The sequence below is a fragment of the Cheilinus undulatus genome, linkage group 14, assembly GCF_018320785.1.
Source record: "Cheilinus undulatus linkage group 14, ASM1832078v1, whole genome shotgun sequence".
NCBI lineage: Eukaryota > Metazoa > Chordata > Actinopteri > Labriformes > Labridae > Cheilinus > Cheilinus undulatus.
In genome coordinates this window covers 38151168-38173674 of record NC_054878.1, presented here as the reverse complement: position 1 = coordinate 38173674, position 22507 = coordinate 38151168, and the positions used below count along the sequence as shown (strand labels likewise).

Here is a 22507-nt window from a genome sequence, read left to right as displayed (position 1 = left end):
AAAACTGTTTACTCTGACTCAAGGATAAACTGATGTGATTTTGGAGGTTGTAGGCCAAATATCAGGGTAAGTGGGCCTCACATACATTCCTTGCTGATGAACTTGGTACTTCAAAAACACTTTTAAAAGTCTTCTTCAAAACTTTGCACTAATGCCTACTCTGACTCACGGTTACTCTGAATACAGTTTGGAGGTCAGGGCTTTTGAGCCTCATGTTTATCCTTCGCTATTGAATGTGATTTCTCACAATTACTTTGAGAGATTCTCTCCAAACTTTGCACAAATCTCCACTCTGACTCAGTGATTAATTTCCAGACTTTTGACGGTCATTTGATCTAACATTTACCTCAAATTCAAGGATAAAAACAACACAACCTTTCATCTTGTTCCACCACTTTACTTTTACTGGAAAATTTGAACCTTGTCAAGTCATATTTCTGCTAGTTTTGTCAAACAATACAGTCTCTGTATGCACTGGACAAAATCAGAAAAAACTAAAGAGATACTGCTCTGTCCACAGGGGGCGCTACAATCAATATAAACCAAAGGTTTCACACAGGAGCTTTAGGAATTGAAAGTGAAAACAAAACAAAGTATACACCAAATCAACCAAAACCACTTGACAGGCTTAATCTGCCTGATCATGAACTACTATTGTAAATATGTAACACCATGTCAGAACTACATGCAAGCATCAGATATCACGTCGCAGCAAGCAGCATTGCACACTTGCTGTTCACACTGCATCCATTAAACATTTTAATTCTCTGCACTGTGAATTTTAGGTTTACCTTGTTAGAAAATGCAATCTACAGAATGCAGGGAAACAGTAACGTGTTTTGTATTAACGTGAGTCACATAGCAAATATGTCTTCTATCTGCAGACAAAATAAAAAAAAATAATAATAATGGTAATTTATTCTATATATGGCCCTGACAAGCCCAAGGGATAGCATGCATTTTAACCCAAAGGATAATCTTTTTCTGGTATACAACCTTGGCCAGTTCTTTAGTTAAAGCCAATCCAAAAGTCAACAGGAGTTTAACAAAGATGTCTTAAGCAGTCAGATTGTTAGACAGCTATGAAAAAGAAAACTCCTTAAAAACATAACGCTGCTTCTCTCAGCTGCGTGAAGGTTAAATAAAACATACAAGCTGACAGCTTTAACCATGGAGACAGTCCAGAGGGAAGAGCTTTGACAGAGACAAGACCTGCTCTCTTCTTGTGCATCTTTTTCTCTCGTTCTTCCCTCCAGAGAGCTGACGATTGGTATTTAGATGGAGGAGATTCTTCTCTGCTCCTGTCAGGCTCCCAGCAGCGAGAAAAACCTAGGATTCATCATCCCCCCCACCCCCACCTCAAGCAGCGTTCAACGCTCACAGGTCTGCTGCTGACATGAAGCTGCAGCCAATTAGTGCATTCACACTCCAACTTGAAGATTCAGCTCAGAATAATCATCAGGTGTTTGTTAAAGCTCAACATAAAAATGTCAGAGTGCTGCTGGGTAACCACACAGTGAAAGGAAGGAAATGCAGGGATTTATATTTAATAGCTACAACCCACGTATTAGAGTGTAATTTCAGTGATTTTGTACTCAGCTGTCAATGTGGTTATTATGTCAGTTAAACATGTATGGGAAAAATTCTCTTAAGATTGTCACCAAAGGTTATTATCAGGGCATTTCTGTCAGTGGGAATTCAACAGAGATAATACCTTGTTGTGATAATTCCATGATGCAAAACTGATTTAAATAATAAAAAAGTTAAAGCAAAAACTGCAGCATAGAAAAATTCCCGACCTCAGAAAGACAGAGCAATCTGTTATTTATATGCCACTCTCAAGCTTGACTTCATTATCACAATATCTCGCACTTCTCCTGTGACCTTATGACCTCTTGTCTCCACAATTCAGAAATGCATCCAGTGGACAAGGTCAGAGCATGTTGCACGCATGCAGCCCTGAAGACATGGGACTGTGTGGAATTTAAGGTTGATTTAGCTGCCCCATCTTTACTCACAACGTCCTGATTTAACCCTGAGGAAAGCATATCAAAATCTCACTCAAGGAAATCTCATTAGCACTTATTGCATGAATTTCACATGTCTGTGTGTGCTGCCTCAAGCTCACAAATACAGCATCACATGCTGGTAATTGGCCAGACAGTAATAGAGAACTCACACAGGTTTCCTGGCTCCCTGCAGAAAAATTTAGAAAACTCTGCCACATTACAGAGCAGCTTTATCGCTGTTTGAGGGAGTAGCACCATGAATACCACAGAGTTTACAGGAGAAGCAGCTGGTGTGAAAACAGGCGGGCCAGAACCTCCCTGTGTTTTACATCATTTATCCTAAGCAGATCCAAACATGTGTCACTACGACTATCAGCACTACTCAGTGGAGCTTGGTGGAGTGTTATTGGCAGCTACTTATTTCCTCTTTTTCTTTTTTTTCAAGGTTTTGGTTGACTATAAAAATCCCACCACAGATGGGTATGTAAACCTTTAAAAGATTTCAAATAAGCCAGAAAAATCGCCATCCAACATCTCGCTTATTATAAGAACATTATCAACTAGATGTGTGATGAATTTCTCTAGGCAATTTCTGACACTTTAGTGGAGTTTTTCTCTTTCCACTGGGTAAATTAAGCTTCAACTAGAGGCTATATTCCACAGTACTATTTAAAAGTTCAATGACTTTCAACAACTGAAAATATCGAAGTGCTACAATACATAAACATTTTTGAAAAAGATTTAAAAGTCAGTATAGATGTTCAATCAAAACACTAACAAAAGATGAGGGGTAGAGATGTACTGCTGAACTCTGTTCACCTCTTTCTCCTCTCAGTTGAGGACTCTGTTTGTTAAAACTCCACTGTACTGTCTACATAGCACACAATACAGACAAAAGTATTTGACCACACCTGTTAATTATTGAATTCAGGTCTTCATTTGCAAGAGCTCAGTGACTTCAACCGTGGTACTCTGATGGATGCCACCTTTGCAATTAGGGATGGGGATTGTTAATTTTTATTGATATTGATACCCTTATCAATACTCCTTATTGATGTGAGTCTCTATTGATACCACTATCGATACTTTTCTATAGTTTGGTGGAAAGTTTATGCTCACCTTGAAAGAACTGATGTATGTTTTTACACCAGTTGTATCTTGAAATTATGTTACATCACAGAGCTTGTGAGACTCGATAGCAGCATCGATAAGCCAAAATGTTATTGATTTTCAGGTATTAGAAATATACAGATCCCCATCCCTATTTGCAATAAGACAGTTTGTGAAATTTCCAGTCAGCTACAAGTGAGTGGAAGCGTTTAGGAACAACAGTGATTCAGCCATGAAACAGAGGACCAGGAAAAAAATCACAGAGCAGAGTCAATGACTGCTAAGGTGAATGGAGCGTTTAAGTCGCCAGCACTCAAAAATGTGCAGCGGGAGCCTCATGGAATGGGTTTCCAAGGCTGAGCAGCCGCATGCAAGCCTCAAATCACCAAGTCCAATGCCAAGCATCTGATGGAGTGGTGTAAAGCACGCTGACACTGGACTGTGTAGTAGTGGAAACAGCAGATGCTGGGAGAACGTTACATGCCTGACTGCATTGTGCCAACTGTGAAGTTTGGTGGAGGAGGGATAATGGTTTGGGGCTGGACCCCTTATGAGCAGTGAAGGCCGATCTTAATGCTTCAGCATACCAAGACATTTTGGGCAATGTTATGCTTCCAACTTTGTGGCAACAGTTTGGGGAAGGCCCTTTTCTGTTCCTATATGACTTCCCCACTGTACCGAGCAAGGACTATAAAGACATGGTTAGATGAGTTTGGTGTGGAAGAACTTGACTGGTCCACACAGAGGCCTTCTCATCCAGAAACCAGTGCCCGACCTCATAAATGATATACAGAATGAATGGAAACACATTCCCACAAAAACACTCCAAAATCCTGCAAAGAGTGGAGGCTGTTACAGCTGCAAAAGGAGGGCCAGCTCCATATTAAAGTGTGTTTGAATATGTCATTACAGTCCCTGTTGGTGTGATGTCAGATGGACGAATACTTTTGTCCATACAATGTACATGGCTCATAATGTGATATGCATCATGTAAAAGGTGTAATTTAAAAACATGCATCATGCAAAGTGTGTATCAATTTAAGCAGTTTTTGTTTGCTTTCCTGTTTCCAATTGCAAAATCTACACAGACCACAAATAATCAGAATGATAGCCTGATCATAATAAGAATGCTTCATGCCAACACCTCAGTTTTGTCTGATTTTAGAAGTATTCATTATTGAGCTTTCAGGTTAATTTGGGAAACTAGTGGGGAAAAAATTCATCTTCTTTAAATAACTGATCTAGTGTCCTATGTACGGGGTAAGCAAGCGTGAATTACCGTGTATAGCTTACCGATTCAGTGCAAAGGCGTAGTGGAACTTCACATGTGGATGTGCCACAGGGTCAAAGGTAGGAAGCTTCTTCAAAGTCTCCACCAGCTTCACGATGGACTCATAATCCTAAACAGTAGGGGAAGAAAACAGTCAGGTCCAGTTTAAATTGGACTAATACAAGAACTCAAACATCCTGGCTGATGAGCTGCAGTGCAGTTTTGACCCTGGTCATTGCTGAATGTTGCTCGACTGTTGTTGTGTCTGCACTTGTGACCTCCAAATACACACAGTGAATTATGAAGGTACTGTGCTGAGTTTAAAGCTTAAGGTGGTGGGTTTCTGATGTCCTTTTATTCATTCCGTCTGAGACTCAACTCTCTGAGTAACACCAAAAGCTCTTCAATAATTGAATGGCCCCTTCATCACATTTTGTTGCCCCCACGTCGTTACTATACCCAAAGCATGTTGAATAATTCAGCACGTCCTCAGTGCTTGTTGTTCTAATGAATGATTTATGAGGCTGAGCGCCGCCTGTGGTGAGAGGGACGAGCTGGCCGGTGAGTGCCATCACAATGCAGAGACTAAAGAGGGGAGAAAGAGCAGCACATTTAAGATGAGCAGACCAAAAAGCTTCGCCTGGAGCTCTCTACAGGCGGTCTGCCATGGAGTCTTTGAGAAAAGGAGGGATAATGCTGACAGATTCATGCTGGGGCAGTGACCTCTCTCTCACTTGTACAGTAAGGTTTTTTACAGTAACTTTCTCTGTCAAGGTCAGCAGCACACAAATCATCTGCAATTCTTTGAACTAAAGAGGGCTGACTATTATAGCTCTTAATTTATCCTAGAAACTTTTGGGATATTATGCTGCAAGTTTTTGCACGTCCTTGACTAAAAAAGTTTCTTAGATTTCAAAGAAGGGGAAGAGGTTTTGACTAGAGGTGTGAGCTCACTTAAACTGGATCACCAGCAAAATTTTTGGAAATCTTTGGAAATACCTGTTATTACTATTACATATGCAAACATAAAAACAAAACTTCCAACTTCGTTCCTGTAATTCTGCAAAAGCATTGTAACAAAGCCCCACCTGTCATTACAACCACGCCAATGTAATAGACAATTTGTGTGCTGTGTCTCCCTGCTGTCACAGCTTTGTCTCTCTTCCTAAGTTTTATAAATCTTCCTATCAGTGACTTGATTAATTAATAACTGAGCAGGGAAATATTCAGAACAGATGCACTCACACCTGATAATTTTGTATGCCGTTGTATCTTGCTGTGTTGTATCATATCTTATTGCTTCTTATTGTGTCATATTGTTTTGTAACGTATTGCATCATTTCATGTTGTGTCCTATCACACTGCATTGTAATGTGTCATGTTGTGTCACATCATATCCTGTCCTTTCTTGTTGTCAGGTGTTGGATTTTTCACTTTGTATTGCACTGAATATAATGTGTGTAGTTTTGTTGTGTTGTATCACACAGTCATATCTTATGGTATCTCGTTGTATGTTAGTGTTATTGTGTTGTATTATACGGTTTCAGGGCGTATCCTATAATATTGAATTGTATGGTATCGCATCTTCTTGTGTTATTTATATCACAATGTATTTTATAGTGCTGTGTTGTATAACAATGTTACATATTGTTTGGTATCGTATGTTGTCTTGTCATGTTGTGTCATAACGCACAGTATTGTTTCATTTCTTGTCTCATAACACACCTATCCCTGCTTCCCTCCATTGGCTTGAACCCTAGTGTAACTACTCAACCAAAGTGAAAAGACGCCACACATCAAACAAGATTTTAATCTGCAAAGAGGAACCAAGGCTGGGGGAGCTAGCTGCTAATGTTAGCCACACTTCACAAAGTATATCAGGCTCACATCGTACCAGTGACCCTGTGATGAATTTCACTATTTTCTAAGGATTTTCTCCTCTTTAAAGTTTGGTATCATATATCTTGTCATGGTGTGTCAGATTTCACAGTATTGTTTACTTTCTTGCCATATTACATAATGTATTGTTTTGAACTGTAGTATATTGTAGTGTGTCAAGTTATGTTGTATTGTGAGGCATCATATTGTTTCATATCATATCTTGTCATGTTTTGTCAGAGTGCACGGTATCATTTCTTGTTTTTGTTATGCTATATCTGATCGAATCGTATGAAATCATATCATATCCTGTTGTGTTGTGTCTTATAGTGGAGCATCATATTGCTGCATATAATAAAATCAATAATCAATAAGTGCATGTCATGCAGTTACTGTAAAATCAATGAATAATTGTGTTTATTAACTGTGATCTCAACATCAATCAAAGTCGTCATGATTACTATATTGCCATAATCAAGAAGACTGATCAAAATTAAGAGTTATCTTGCCATTTCCACAGCTAAAGAAAATCCCTTCAGAAGTTTCTGACACTCTTACAAAAAGTGAGATCAGGCAACATTATTCATTTACAAACACAACGACACCAACATCAAACTATAATCTGAATGTGTAATCTTCCACATAATTACACACATGACAACAACATGTTGATGTTCAGAGACAACACACAGAGCAGGTGTACCTGGATGTCCCTGTAAGTCAGCAGCAGGTTGATGACGATGTCGACTGAAAGGCACTCCACGTTGTCGAGCCGCTGCTGGATCCGGCTCAGCTCTGCCGCCAGCTCCATGCCGGTGTACAGCTCCCGAGCTTTACGGATCTCATTCAGGATTGTCTCTCGGAAATACTGGCTGTGAGGGAGTAAAATATAAAAGGGAGAAGTTATTTTTGCATTCTAGATGGAAATATGTTTCCTGTCATGCCTAATTAACATCCCACTGATCAAATTGTTCTAGGGAAATTAGTTCCTCCTTAAGGGGCAATTTAAAACCACTGGAGTTGAAAGTCATTTCCTGCACTCCTGTATGGTATTACATCACTTAAGAACATAATTTTTGATAACTCCCCTGCAAAAAGAGCTATTTTCTGCTAGTTTTTAATCAATTTTCAGTGGGATATTTAAAAGAATGACGTTTAAACAATGCTACAAAAAAAAGGATGATAATGACAAAATTTGCAGTTTCATTTCATAGATAGACACGATAGTAAGCATTTCCCACATCCTGTTAGATACATTAGTTACACACATGTAGACCACATATAGGAGCAATGATGTGGATTCTGGCCTGGCCTCAGGACAGTGGAATAACTCTTTATCCTTGCAGGGATTCTTGATGGAGCATGGGCCAAGGCTATGCTTTTTATATTTAGAGAGGAGTACAGAGTATAGGGTCAGAAACAGGGGTGAGAGAGTGGAAAATGACATGCGGGGAAAGGGCCACAGGCCTGATTTGAACCCAAGACGTACATACCACTAGGACATCTGCCCTCTGTATGCAAATATTTCACTGCTAAATGCTGCTGATTTGATGACTTACATAATTCTATTGTTATGGTCTGTTGCCTGTCATGTGTAGACCCTCTTGTGCTTCTGTCTTGGCCAGGACTCCCTTGTAAAATAGATTTTTCTATCTCACTGGGAAAACTTATGGTTAAATAACATGAAATAATTGTACCCTACTTTCACACACCTCTCATCTCTTGGACTTGAAATGTATCCAAATAATTAGTTATTAATCTTTACGCAAAAATGTCAAATGACTTCAAAGGACATACTCTACCTACAAAATAAATCTGTGTAATGTGAGCTGACTTTTAAATTCCATTTTCTACTTCATTTAATTTAAAATAAGCCAACAGAGAAAGAACTGCACGAGTCAGAAATCATACAGCGGCTTTGGATCATCTGTTACAGACTGTCATCACCTTCCTCGCTCTCCTGTCCTCTTGTCTATGCAAGCAGCCATGAGGTTAAGCCAGAATACCAGATAATGATTCACTACATTCTCATAATAAATCTGATCCATGTGAGCTAGATGACTAAAATTGAATTAAACCTCAGTTATAGTGGAATTTGGCCACAGTGACAGTGTATTTAAAGAAACAGCTGTGGACTAGAACTACCGCCTGGTGGTTCAACACCTCTGCAAGGTTTACAACAGCAAGATAACTAAAGCACAATGATTGGTCAAGAAGAAAGGCTGAGGAGGTTTATGCAGTGTAATTCATAGACATCTTTTAGCAAAGGATGAACATAAGACCAAATGCCTGAGCTTGAAAGTTTAATAAGTTCATCCTTGAGCCATAGAGGGCAATCATTCACCACGCTTAAAGTGAATGACCTAATTCAACAGAGGTCCAGCCAACTGGTGCTAGTAGTCTCATTAGTGAAATGGTGATCACCTGAGTGCAGTGAATGTGTCTCAATGGACTGTAGAATAAAGACACATGTGTCTGGAAGGTCCAGTCACTGGTTAATCAGTATTCCTGGCTACCATTACGCCATAAAGACAAAAGAAATCTCCAAGCAATTAAGAAAAAGGTTATTTAAACGTTTAAGATAGGAAATGGATACAAAGAAATTTCCAAGACACTTCACATCTCCCGCAGTTCAGTTAAATCCATCATCAAGAAATGGAAGGAATATGGCACATGTGTAAATCTGTCTAGATCAAGCCGTCCTAACAAATTGAGTGACCATGCAAGAAGGAGACTAGTGAGAGAAACCACCAAGACACCTATGACAACTCTGAAGGAGCTACAAGCTTCAGAAGCTGAGATGGGAGAGACGCTACACTCTGTAGTCCAGGATATTCACCAGTCAAAGCTTTATGGGAGAGTGAAAGAGAGAAAGCCACTATTGAGAAAAACGCATATCAAATATCCACTAGAGTTCACCAAATGGCATGTGGGAGACTTTTTGACCATCACCATGAAACACACCGTCTCCACTATGAAGCATGGTGGTGGAAGCATCATTCTGTAGGGTTGCCTCTCTGCAGCCAGCCCTGTACTGCTTCTAAAGGTAGAGGGTAAATTGAGTGCAGTAAAATAAAGGAAAATCCTGTAGGACAATCTTATTGATTCTGCAAAAGAACTACGGTTTGAGAGAAGATTTAATGTTCAGATATACAATGACCCAAAGCATACAGTGAAAGCTACACAGAAACAGTTTAAACAGAGGTGAATATTTTGGAGTGGCTGATTAAAAGCCCCGACCCCAGTCCAACAGAGAATAGTGTCTAGACTCAAAAAGGGATGTTCAAGCCTGATCCCGATGCAACCTGACAGAGCTTGAGCAGTTTTGCCAATTTTGAGCAAATCTTTTAAAGTGCTCCTGGGGTACTGAGTTTATATGCAAAGGATTAACATCTGACCTTAATCTACTTTTCATCACTGAGTTAACGTGGATATTTGTGCAAAGTTTGGAGAAAATCCCTGAAAGCATTCTGGAGGCATTGCATTCACAATAAAAGGATGAACATGAGGCTCAATTCTTAACCTCTGACCTCTGACGTCTGAGTGGATGTTTGTGCAAAGTTTGTAAACGGTCTCTAGTAACCTTAGACCTCCAAAATCCACAGTTCATCCTCATGTCTTGAGTGGATAATTGTGCGAAGTTTGCAGAAAATCTCCTAAATCTTTGTTGAGATATTGTGTTTAAAAGAATGGCCTGGACAGACTGATGTATGAAGGGATAACCCTGAAACATAATGCCTCTGGCCTTGACCATCATTGATGTGGAGAAATAAAAAAGAACACTGCCCCTGCATTTATAGCCCTGGTTCCAGGCTGCATAGAAAATAAATGTGTGCTCAGTTGGTTATTATTAATCGCTATCATAAATAGCAGTCGTCCTCCCTCACACAGTGTTCTGAATGTATAATACCCAGATACCCAGGATGGCTGAAGTGACAACTCTCTGCCTGTGGATTTATAAATGTTCTCCAGGAGATGAGTGCTGTATTGAAGCGCACATTTTTCTTACCAGCGAAAAACCCTGAGTCACTACTAACTGGCTGCTGCATCGCCTGTTGGCAGAAGAGCCTAAAATATTTCTGTAACAGCTGAGGCAGTGATAAATGTTTTTCTCTTTCAAAATGTGGAGCACCACGCATGTCAAAGTTGAGGGATGCACTCCATAAAAATGATCACAGCATGTAAAAATAGGAAGAGAGGGGCTGTAAAACAAAGACCAGTTCTGCAGAAGTGCAGTTCTGCTTAACAGTAATACCAGTAGATGACAGGAACTGAGAGAATTACCAGCATCATAGCTTCCTCTTCATATGGCGTATTACTCTGCTCTGGATCAATACACACCTCAGGTTACATTTTAAACAGTTCCTTCACCACTATTACCCTGTAAAATCCTGCTTTCAGGATCCACTTGGGTATTTTGCTCTGCAAAAAGCCTGGTAGTTTTACATGTTATCATTTCACACAGAATTCAGAGGAACTTTATTTCCAGGAGTAGCTTTTTATAGATATCCTCTTTTGCTTCCTTATTCTAAAGCCCATTGACTTGCTGTCCCAGTTGAACTTCTTCCTTTTAAAGTTGCAGCAGCAGAAAATCCATAATTGCAAGGAAATACCCTTCTAGTCAATCTCAGCTGAAAAAGCAAAATTTCTGCAACAAGATATTCAGTGAAAATCAAGTTACAGGGAGTGGATTTTTTGGCATCTATTTCATCAACATCAGTCAGACTTCTACAGCATTTTAGCTTATAAAATAACTTTCAAATCAGCACATAAAACCATGGCAGAGAGAGAGAGACTAGTAGGCTATTTATAAATAATCGTATAAATATCAGATATCAAATATAAAATCAAATATTGTGCATCCCCAGTACAAACATCTTCTGCAGGAGCATTTACTAATGCTTAACACTGTAGTTTGCTGGTGGTAAGTCTACCTTGGATGGTTAAGCTAATAATCAAATCTGCTATGGAGAAACTGAATGAGATTTTTACTTCCAGAGCCGCTCTGTTGAGCTCTGTTTTGCAGTCTTTTTGTTGGGGGGAGGTATTAATTAGCCGTATAAATTCTACAAATGTTATATAAGTAAGAATTAATGACAACCTTTAAAACCGTATGCTGTGCAGTTTTAATGCTGTGTTATAAAACAGTGCAGAATGAAACACAGAGAAGATAAAAAAAATCCCAGTTTTAAATCAAAGTTTATCCCCCGCTATACTTACTGGGAGTTTGCCTGTGACACTTTAAGCAGCTGGACAAAGCGGTCGAGCAGCGGCATGCAAATCGGTCCCAGCAGCATCTCAAAGCTGGGCTGCATCAGCTCAGTGAGACCCTTCATCAGGCTGCTCTCACAGCAGTACACCTTGTGATGAGGCGTCACCATGTATGGGATGAAGGTGTAGTTTGCTGAACATGTCTGCAGAGAAAAGAAATAAAACTATAAGTAAACTCAGACCTGATACTCTCAGTTTGGCTAAATATTGGTGCATTGTTTGGAAACCAAGGAGAAAGGTGCAATGTAATATTGAAGATGTACACCTGAATGTCACAATGCTGACAAAAGTTTCTCTAAAAGTTTGATTTAGCGACTCCTGTTGAGTTTTTCATGAATTCACAGTTAAATTCAAGACTTATATTCTTCTGCTGTCACAGAGCTTTCTGTGTCTCATTCATGCTGCATTAAATACAAGACTGACGGCTGATTCTTGAGCTCAGGTTGAAGAAGAATGAGTAAGATCAGTGAAACATTAGCATGCACATAGGCCTTGATATTTGAGTCAAATTCCAGCTGTGTCCAAGGTCTAGAAAAACTGTAAAGGCAGCTTTCACACCTTAAACTCATTTATTTTGTTCCAATGTAGATAATAAAATGACATATTGCTGCAATTTCTCTTGGGCCATCTATGTCAACATCAGGCTATCCTTACATCACAGCCTGGCATAGGTAAACAAATCCATACAATAGATGTTTCAGTGAGTTATATCTCACAGGCAAATTTAAAGAAGAAACTGGAGCACACAAATCCCTTCTACTTGTGGAGGAACTGAAGCACAAGAGACTCCTGCTTCAAGTCCTTGCTACAGTTTGCATTCAAAATGCTGCATGAGTTAGATAATCTACCAACAACATGAGACGTGGGCTGACTTGGAGCAGTGAGGAGATCAAATGCCTCATTGGCATTTGGGCAGATGAGCTAATTATTAAAAGTGTGACACCAATCACAAAAATAAAGAAGTTAAAAACTAAACAACATAGGCTTTCAAAGCTCTTGCGGGTGGTGTTACAGTCTAACCATGCTAACTGAGGTTAAATTAAGTTTTTCATGACCATTTCTTTGTTACGTTTTCATTAAAGATAAGCTAGATGTGATACATGATGATATATGAACAAAAAGGATTTGTCAGCACTGCTGGCATTTTTAGTTCCTATTGTAAAAGTCCTAACCTGACACACCAGATGGATTTGTTTCACACAGCCATCTGGAAAACCTCCCATAGACTGTGTTTGAAAAAGGGCAGAGCCTTTCTCATAGTAGGTGTGTGTCGCTACTGAGGAGTAAACTCTGTAGAGAACTACATCATATGAACCATGGTGACTGTAGACATGTCAGTACACTTTTGTTGTTTTTGCAAAGAGAAGAACTCAATGCTGTTCTTTGTTCTTGTTTTAAAGAAGAAATGTCGTCAAGTTCTGATAAAACTGGCACTATAGCTAACCTTGCAAAGCAGATGGATATGCCAGTTTCCTTGTTTCCCACTGGCGAATCCATCTTGCAAAGTTCCCGTCTGAACCGTTTGGGCCCTGTTAGAAAGTGACAGGACCAATCAGGGTTGAGGGGCAGTAATTTCAGTCACGGCGGAGTCGTGATGTAAGCAGGCAGAAACAAGAGGCCGGTACAATTATGATGGAAGAGATTAGCATGGATGCTGCAAAAGTGCCAGTTTTATCAGAACCTGATGAAATTTCTTTGTCAGTGAGTTGTTTTCTTTTCATAAAACGACAAAAGTCGTGTCCTGACATGTCTATAGTTGCCATGGTTTGCGTTATTCCTATATAGCTGCACAGTCGCGGCTATGTCACGTGTTTTGTTGCTCTGATTAGCCCGTAGAGATGTGACAGACAGAAGGTTCATCCGATCACACTCTGAGTTTTTTTCAAATCCTCTGCCCTTTCTCAAATGCTTAGTATTGAAGGTTTTCAGGTTACACTATAGCAGCATCTACGGTAATCTCTCCCACCATAATTCCACTGGCCTCTTGTCACTACTTGCTCTTGCTTCCCTCACCGAACACAGCAGTGCCACGGCCAATGACAATGCAAGCAACAACCCTTCTTGAAACGGAGCAAGGCAAAGTCGGTCAGTCAGATAAGGCAAAGCAACTTCTGTGTTTCAAGCTTACAGAACTTGCGAGGAAGTTGCAAATTTTAGAAAAGTTCATGAGAGTCAAGCTTGGTGGCGTTAAGGCTTTGGGTATATATTCAACTATCCAAATGAGCGGGATGGGACGGCATTTGTTCCTCTCTGGTTTGGGATTTGGACGAGACTGGATTGTCTCTGTTGGAGTCAAGTGGGATGGGAATGAAAATCCTTTCCTGTCACCCTCCAGTATGGGGATTGTTTTTCAGGGTTTGGGCCCCTTATCTCCAGTGAAGGACAATCTTAATGCTTCAACACACCAAGACATTTGGGCGATGCGACGCTTCCAACTTTGTGGCAACAGTTTGGAGAAGCCCCTTTTCTATTCCAACATGACTGTGCCCCTGTGCACAAAGAAAGGACTACAAAGACATGGTTCGATGAGTTTGATAACGAAGGACTTGACAAACCTCATACATGCTTTACAGAAAGAAAAGGCACAAATTTCCACGAAAAAACTTTAAAATCTTGTGGAAAGCCTTCCAAGAAGTGTTGAAGCTGCAAAAGAGAAGCCAACTGCAGAAAGACGACTGTAAATCAAAGCTAGAGAGTAGGGAATGACATGTGGGAAAGATGCTCCAGATGGGATTTGAACGTTTGCTGCTTCCCGCTTGAAAGACCAGCTTCCCTTCAAGTGGCATGACCTAACCTATAGGCCATCTGCACCCTACCTCATCCCTTATGAATACAAGTAAATTCAATTCAATTCAAAGCTTAGAGTGTGACATGTCATTCAAAATTATCCTGACAGTACATGGTGTGCAGTTAAACTAAAATAGTAATGTAAATGTAACAGCTGCCTTATCTGAATCATGCTCCTATCTGTTTAAAACCAGTTTTACAGATGCTGAGCAGTAACCATTACACTGAACAAAGAGGAAGCAGATTGCCTGGAGGAAGTCTGAGCCTTTTCCCTGTTTGAGAAGGTTTCAGGTAATGACATGAGGCCCATCTGCACTGAGTAGCGTTTATGTTGCTTTGTCTTTGCAGAAACAGCCCAAACAGACAGCAGGTAGGGTGGGAGATGTGCATCAGCGTTGACAGCCACATTAGCAGCTGCTGCCTTGTAACCACAAACACAAATTCCTCTTGTTCATGCAGCCTCATAAGCAGACTCACAAGTCGCTGCTCGGCGTCTGCACAGCTCTACCCACTTATATCCTGCAGCTGTGGTATTCAAGAGTCACTCATTTACGAGTCTGCTTTAGTTTCAGCTGCAGTAAAAGTGTGCTACTATATTTACTTAGCTCAAATGTGAAACATGTGTAATCTAGCAGGAGAGGTCTTTATTTTCTGTGTGTTTAAGTTTTATTCTCAACAGCGATGTGATGCTCCTGCTGCAGTGGGCCACCGCTGCTGAATAAACAGAGGAAGCAAGTGCATGTGGTGTTTACAGACAGTACAGAGAAAAGAGAAAGAGAGAAAGAGAGAGAGAGAGAGAGGCAGGAAATCCATGACTGCCATCCTCGAGGAGCAGGCGAGATGTTTTCAAGGCGAGCTATTCCCAGAATGTCAGATGTGTGGTGAAACAAAAACACAAGAGCGTCTGAAGGCGGTTGGGCTGCAACCCAGCTGCTTCCTGACTGCTTTAATATTCTATCATGGTTTAGCTTTTCAGCAGCCTCTTTGAGAAATGCTCTGACTGCCAGAAGAGAAAAAAGGAAGTGAAAGGAAGGCGCGGCATTGAAGAAATGAAAGCAGACTTCCTTTTAGTGCAACAGCGGTTTCATGACATCACCTGTTGCTGCAGAAACGACGCATGCCTTTAAAAATAAACCTGTGACCCCTAATGCTGCAAATCCTTTTGCTATTTTTAGCTCTGCTGTGTGTAGGTGTGATTCATCCTGTCATGCACAGGGATCACATGAACAGGTTTGTTTTCACAGGCTGATGCATATTTCAAAGCGGCTGCAGGTCAACCGAAAGCTAACCTCTGCATGTCGCCAACAGGTAACAAGTTCCTCAGCTCAAAGCGAAACACATGCAGCTGTTTTTAGCTCACATGGACTTTTTTGTTGAATGTGACAAAGTGGGACAGCAATTAAGTGAGTCATCTGGTCTAATGGTCCAGATATAGTGGGATAGTACTGGAGCAGCATGCCCACACATTTACCTTAACAGAGACCAGCATAAAGCTTGATGTAAGCACTTAATTTTTATGGCTCTAACTACAGCTATTAAGCAATTGAGGAAGCAGTCATCGCTAACAGCCACCCATGATCTCCTCCACGCATGCCTGAAGCTGTAGCAATCTGCTGCAGCTGCAGACAGTAGAGGAAGAAGGCTACACTGACACATGTATGTAATTAACATAATCATATACACACAAAGTCTAATCAACTGAATCTCTACTATCATAGAGGGTGGATAATGTGTATGGTAACATATAATTAACAACACATGCCACTGATACAGCAGATTATAATTCTTCATGTAAAAACCCATTTACAGAAATGCAGAATGCAATGATTTGCAAATCTCATAAACCCATATTTTATTCAAATTAGAACTTAAACAACATATCTGAAATGAAAAAAACAGACATTTTACCATTTCATCTAAAATATTTGAAAGTTTTATCAGGAATGGACAGATAAATTTGTGTTTAACATGCAGCATATTTGCTAATAATGGTTGACAGGTGTTTTTTATGAGTAAAAATGGATAAAAAATAAAGCCACCTTGATAAAACTGTTTCAATCTCAATTTTTTTTGGAGTTGTTTTAATGTGAGCTTATTTAAAAAAATACCATAACATATCTTTACTCTGCACGTGTTCTAAATTTGGTGATGCTCTGGGGGCCGGATTGATGATCACTGTATTAGCTCATCTTGAATTTGATTGCAGCAACACATCTCACAACACATCGCACCATGCACCACGAAGGTTCATGGTGCGCAAAAGTCGCTAACGCTCTGGTGACTCCATAGCTGAAGAGTTCTGAACTTTCACTACCAACAATGTAAACACAAAAACTGTGCAGTGGGAGCGTCTTGAAGTGGGTTTCCATGGCTGAACTGCTCCATGCAAGCCTCACATCAACTAAGTCCAATGCAAAGCGTTGGATGGAGCGGTGTAAAGCACTCTGACACTGAACTGTGGAAACATGCTATGTGGACAGACAAATCTTGCCTCTCTGTTTTGCAGTCAGATGGGGGAGTCTGGGTTTGATGGATGCTGGGAGAACATTACCAACCTGACTGCACTGTGCCAAATGTGAAGTCTGGTGGAAGATGGATAACAGTACGGGGCTGGGCCCCTTATCTCCAGTGAAGGATCATCTTAATGCTTCAGCATATCAAGACATTTGCTATGCTTACAACTTTGTGGCCACAGTTTGGGGAGGGCCCTTTTCTATTCCTGCATGAATGTGCTGAACTGCACAAAGACTATAAGGGCAAGGTTTGATGAGCAAAGAGCCCTGACCTCAACCCCATCGAGCACCTTTCAGATAAAGTGGACCAGAGATTGTGAACATGCCTTCTTGTCTAACATTAGCACCTGACTTCATAAATGATTGGGCACATATTCCTACAAAAACACTCCATAGTCTTCCAGAAGAGCAGAGGCTGTTATAGCTGCAAAGGGGAGACATACCATGTTAAGTTCATGTTTGAAGGATATGTCATTATAGTCCCTGTTTGTGTAATGGGCAGATGACTGAATACTTTTGTCCATATAGTGTATCTTTAAAAGAAGATGACAGAACAAAAGGGAACAGTGGTAATTTCTTGGCCCAGCTAAAATTGATATCATGGTGCCACTGTGTCACTGACCAACCATAAAGGAAATGTGCCAGTCAGTATGATTGTGTCACAGATAAAAACTCATTTACAGAATGAGTAGAGCAGAGACATCATCTGGGTAGCTGAAGGTTTCAAAAACACTCAGAACTAATACACTGATAAGGTATTTGTGCTTTTTAGTTAGAATGGTTGGGGGGATAACATCAATGTCACTGAATTATTACATGTATGTTAGAAGAATGTAAATTACCATAAAGGCTTAGTTCTGCTGTTTTCCTGCCTCCACATTGTGCATGCAACTGTTGTGACATAATTGTCAGGTCTACTCTGGTCTTAATATCATAAAGGCATTAAAATAATTTCAGGAGAGTCATCAGTGAAATCCTTCAAAAGTCAGCGGAAAAATCTTGGAGTTGACTCTAGCTTCATTGCCTCACTTGCTACAAGCTGCTAGCATCTGTCATTCCTGCCAGAGAAATGGAAGTTGGCTGCTTTTGTTTACTTGAGCGTAAAACTGGAAATTTGTTTCATTATTTACTACAAATTTGGCACAGTGTATCCGCCATTGTTTCTGAGAACAAAAAAGTTTGACAGGCTTAGCAACAGCTAGCGGGGGAAGAGCTAGCATGACTTGCATTTTTGATGGTTTCCTTCCTGTCACTGCCTGCAGTATAATTAAGACAATAGCACTGTTATTTCACTCTAGTTTGAACAATGAAAATAAGGGGGCTGAGATAGGCTTAATTTACAACCCCAATTCCAAAAAAGTTGGGGCGTCATGTTAAACTGTAAATAAAACAGAATGCAATGATCTGCAAATCTCATAAACTTTTATTTTATTCACAATAGAACGTAAACATCATACCAGATGTCGAAACTAAGACATTTTACCATTTAGTGAAAATATTACCACTTTTTGAGTGTGATGGCAGCAACACTTCTCTAAATAAGTTTGGACAAGGCCATGTTTACTATTGAGTAGCACCCTGACAGTCTGTAAACATGCTTGAGTTTTGGGAGAGGAATGCTGTCCCACTCTTGTCTGATGTAGGATTCTTGATGCTCAACACTCCTGGGTCTTTGTTTTGTTTTATGATTTGCCAAATGTTTTCTATTTAAAGGTCTGGACTTCAGGCAGGCCAGTCCAGTACCTCGACTCTGTGAAGCCATGCTATTGTGATGGACGTGGTATGTTGTTTAGCATTGTCTTGATGAAATATGCAAGGCCTTCCCTGAAAGAGACATTGTCTGGATAGGGGCATCTAAAACCTTGATATTTTTTAGCATTGATAATGCCTTTTCCAGATGTGTAAGCTGCCCACATCATTGACACTAATGCAGCCCTATACCATCAGAGATGCAGGCTGTGTAACTGTGAGCTAAAATCAAGCTGGCTGCCCCTCTCTTTAGTCTGCAGGACAGAGAGAGAGCATCCATGGTTTCCAAAAAGAATTTCAAATTTTGGTTTATGTGGCCACAGAGCAGTTTGCCTTTTTGCCACACTTTATTTCAAATCAGCTTTGGTCCAGTGAAGAAAATGGCGTTTTTAGTGCTGTGCTGTTTGAGGGCCCAAAGATCACGAGTATCCAAAGTGACCTTCAGCTTTGTCCCTTTTGCACTGAGATTTCCTCCAGATTATCTAAATCTTAAGATAATATCATATACTCGAGATGCCGGGATATTTAAAACATTCACAATTTTACATCAAGGAACAACAGATATTGTTCCAGAATTCTTAGGCAGTCTCTTAAATGCTCCTTACAGACCCAGTCATGTTACTGACCTGTTAGACATTCACCTAATGATTTGCAAAATGCTCTTCCAGCTGTTTTTCACTTGTACCAATTACTTTTGCAGCCATGTCCGTACTTTTTTAGAATGTGTTGTTGCCATCAAATTCAGAATAAGCTCATATCTTTTCATGAAATTGTAAAATGTCTCAGTTTCCACATCTGATATGCTGTTTATGTTTTATTGTGAATAAAATATGGGTTTATGAGATTTGCAAATCATTGCATTATCTTTTTAAATACATTTTATACAATGGAGTTGTATTTTCTTAAACCATAAAGTTTGATGTTATAAAATAGATGAAGTCCCATCGAATGTGTGTTGACTTGACTTGGGTCTTTGAGGAAGAGGAAAGCAGGTTTGCTGTCTGAAAAATCTCTGTAGATCTTTTTTATAAGTACCTGTGTATTTTCAAAAACATATAGAAATAATTTCAACCTACAGTAAATTAATGCAGTATTATTAGTATGATTGATTATGCTATTTTTTAAGCTGATATTGAAAAACTGTTATGGTGGCCCATGCTGAGAAAACCGCTTCAATTCTTCAAAGAAATGAGATCTTTGTGAAAAAACGATAGAAGACTCTGCCAATCTGAACTTTTAAGTGCACTTTGGCCAGCAAAAGAGCTGGTTAAGAGCACAGGCAGCAGAGCAGAGGGCAGTTAAGTGCCTTGATAGAAAAAAGGAAGAAAGGGAACAAAGACAGCGAGTGCATGTACCACACACACACTGGGAGAAAAAAAATCAGCCCTCATCACACTGAGGAAGTCCATGTCAGAGAGCAGTACGGCCACATTTTCCTTTCCTTTCACTGAAAATCCACTTATGACAGCTCAGCCTTTCATCTCCTACATGAATATGGACGCCTGGACTACAATCAGCTGGTTTCAATGCTGCTGCCTTAATCACAACTCATCCCAATGTTAAATAAGAAAATTAGTAATGATATTAGAGTGAGATTAGTCATTTAGGATTAGTCTGGGAGTGAAAAAATATATGGAAAAGGATAAAAATACAGGCATGTGATTAACAAAGCACAAAAAAAGCTGGAAAATATAGAGAACATATAAAAAGCCACAGTTATATAACAACATATTATATTTAGAGGAACATTTATGCTCTGCGTCCAATATGCATATGGACATGAATAGAGCCTTATGTTTGTTCTCTGCATTCAGCATGCATGTCTTCATTTCATCTAAAATTTTGCACGTTATCTAGAGGCTCACATACAGAACAAATGTTGCTGATCACTGGAAATAATGAGTGTGGTGTTGAGTAGTCAACAGTTCAAGCCAAACCAGAAAGATAACGAGGAAGAATTCTTCTGAAAATTTTTGGAACTTTTAGTGTGAAATTGTTGAGGAATTGTAAACAAACTGTATGTCTGATTTTACCTCAGGACAGACATGGGTCAGGTTGGACAGGAACCGAAGGTCAGCTGGACTGCAACAAAGTGAAGGTTCACTTGGGACTTGAGACATGCTCATGGCATGGGATATATTTCACATCTATCTGTCCATGGATGGTGTTAAGGAAGGGCAGAACCTTTCAAAAATAATCTCTGGGTGTGATTGGTAGGGATGAGTACATACCAAGCTAAATCCAAACACAGATTTCCAAACGTGGCCCCCATGCCACTCCAAATGAAAGGCACTAAACACTTCATAACATCAAAGTTATTTGTAGGCCTACACTCATTTTATTTCAGCTGTCATATCACTGTTCAGGGCAATGTCTCTGCTCTGTTCTCTCTGACGCAGTGCCAGGATATGACTTTGGCTGAGGAAGTCACTACGGTCTATTTTTCTCATGCCATGCCCAATTGGAATCTTTTAAAGATATTTCTCTTAAATATTTAGGTCTAGGATATAGAGACAGCTTTAATTCACACACTTTTTCCTCCTCTTTAGATGATCAGGGTGGATCTTTATTTATAGCAGTGATAAAAACAATATTGTTTATCCAGGGCCGATACCAGTGCCGGTTACTGGTAGTCTGTGAGACTGATAAGCAATAATGTGGAACCAATACGCCAAATGTACTTAATGTGGCAAAAGTAGAATTAAATGATATAAAAATGATTAAAATTAAACACATGTGCTCTAGCTCTATTGTATCAGCACGAGAAATGGCTAAGGGCATCATAGTAGCAGCAGGATAACAGGAAGTGATGGCATACACTCACTGTCAGTGGCACCCAGGCTGAAGTTTTGATTGGCAGGTACTCATGTGACACCTAGCCAATCAGACTGGGTTTTATGTGGGATATTTTGTGAGAATAGGGAGAGTAAAACAAAGCCAGAGGGGAAGACACACCTTGCAGTGCAGCCAAAGTAGCACACTTTTTGGTTCACTCATTTTATTAATCATCCGTGCCGATATGGATAATCAGGCAAACGCCAAATACTCGGCCAAATAATCGGCCATGTCAATAAAAGGGATTTGCTTAGGCCTTGTTCATACAGAGACAAAAATGATATATTTCAGTTTTGTTTTGAAAAGTTTTCCATAAATCAACCATTTCAGGAAATGTCCACGTGAGCACGGAACCACCAAAATGCTCAAGTATAATATGCCTGAGCTATCACCTCTTTCTCCTAAAATGACACCGATTGGTCCGTTCTCAGACTGGGAACAACTGTTTCACCATTAAGCTTTGCAAGGTGGATCGGCCTCTTGACAGACATGGAACCTGAACAATCCATTGGCTTTCCAAGGTGACTGTTTACACTGAGTGGACAAAAATTCTTTACCAGGTTTATAGAGTGAAAAGTTAAGTGAAAGTAAAACAGGGTTTTGAAAGGTTTTTTTTAAAAGCTAAAATAAATTAAATGGATAGTATGAAATAGGCCTCTAATATCTTCTTACATTGATTTGAGGACATTAAATCAACTCAAATCAGACTGTGGCAACTTCTGTTAGTTGTATTGTTGTCCAAAGAAATGCCTGACTGCATGGTGACAATGTGCAAATAACAGTCCCAGTACAAACTAAGCTAAATAGATCATTATTGGTGACTTCCAGCATAATAAACTGGATGATTTGATCATTTTCTTTAATTCTGTTTAGTCTTTTTTTCTGTTATCTAAGAGATGATGATAAAAAAGTTTACTTTGTATGTGTAACTTTGGATCCTTTTGTAAGATTTGGTACCTGTATAGAGCTGCTACTTGGTCTAAATTGAAAAACTTTTGCCTTTTTACTCTGGAGATGTGCTTAGAGACACTTAAACCAAATAGCTCTTCAAACAAGAATTTCTTTGAATTGGCTTTACTTAAAGT

General features: G+C 39.7%; 1 protein-coding gene across 3 annotated transcripts in view; it reads right to left on the bottom strand.

Moving 5' to 3' along the window:
- The window catches only part of map3k5 (mitogen-activated protein kinase kinase kinase 5), a 121826-nt gene that overhangs the window by 50669 nt on the left and 48650 nt on the right, over positions 1–22507 (bottom strand). For all 3 annotated transcript variants that reach the window (XM_041805065.1, XM_041805067.1, XM_041805066.1), the window contains 3 exons: positions 11488–11681; positions 6971–7139; positions 4413–4519 (listed from right to left, as the gene is read on the bottom strand). In XM_041805065.1, coding sequence (XP_041660999.1) covers positions 4413–4519; positions 6971–7139; positions 11488–11681 — 470 coding nt within the window. The remainder of the gene's footprint in view (positions 1–4412; positions 4520–6970; positions 7140–11487; positions 11682–22507) is intronic.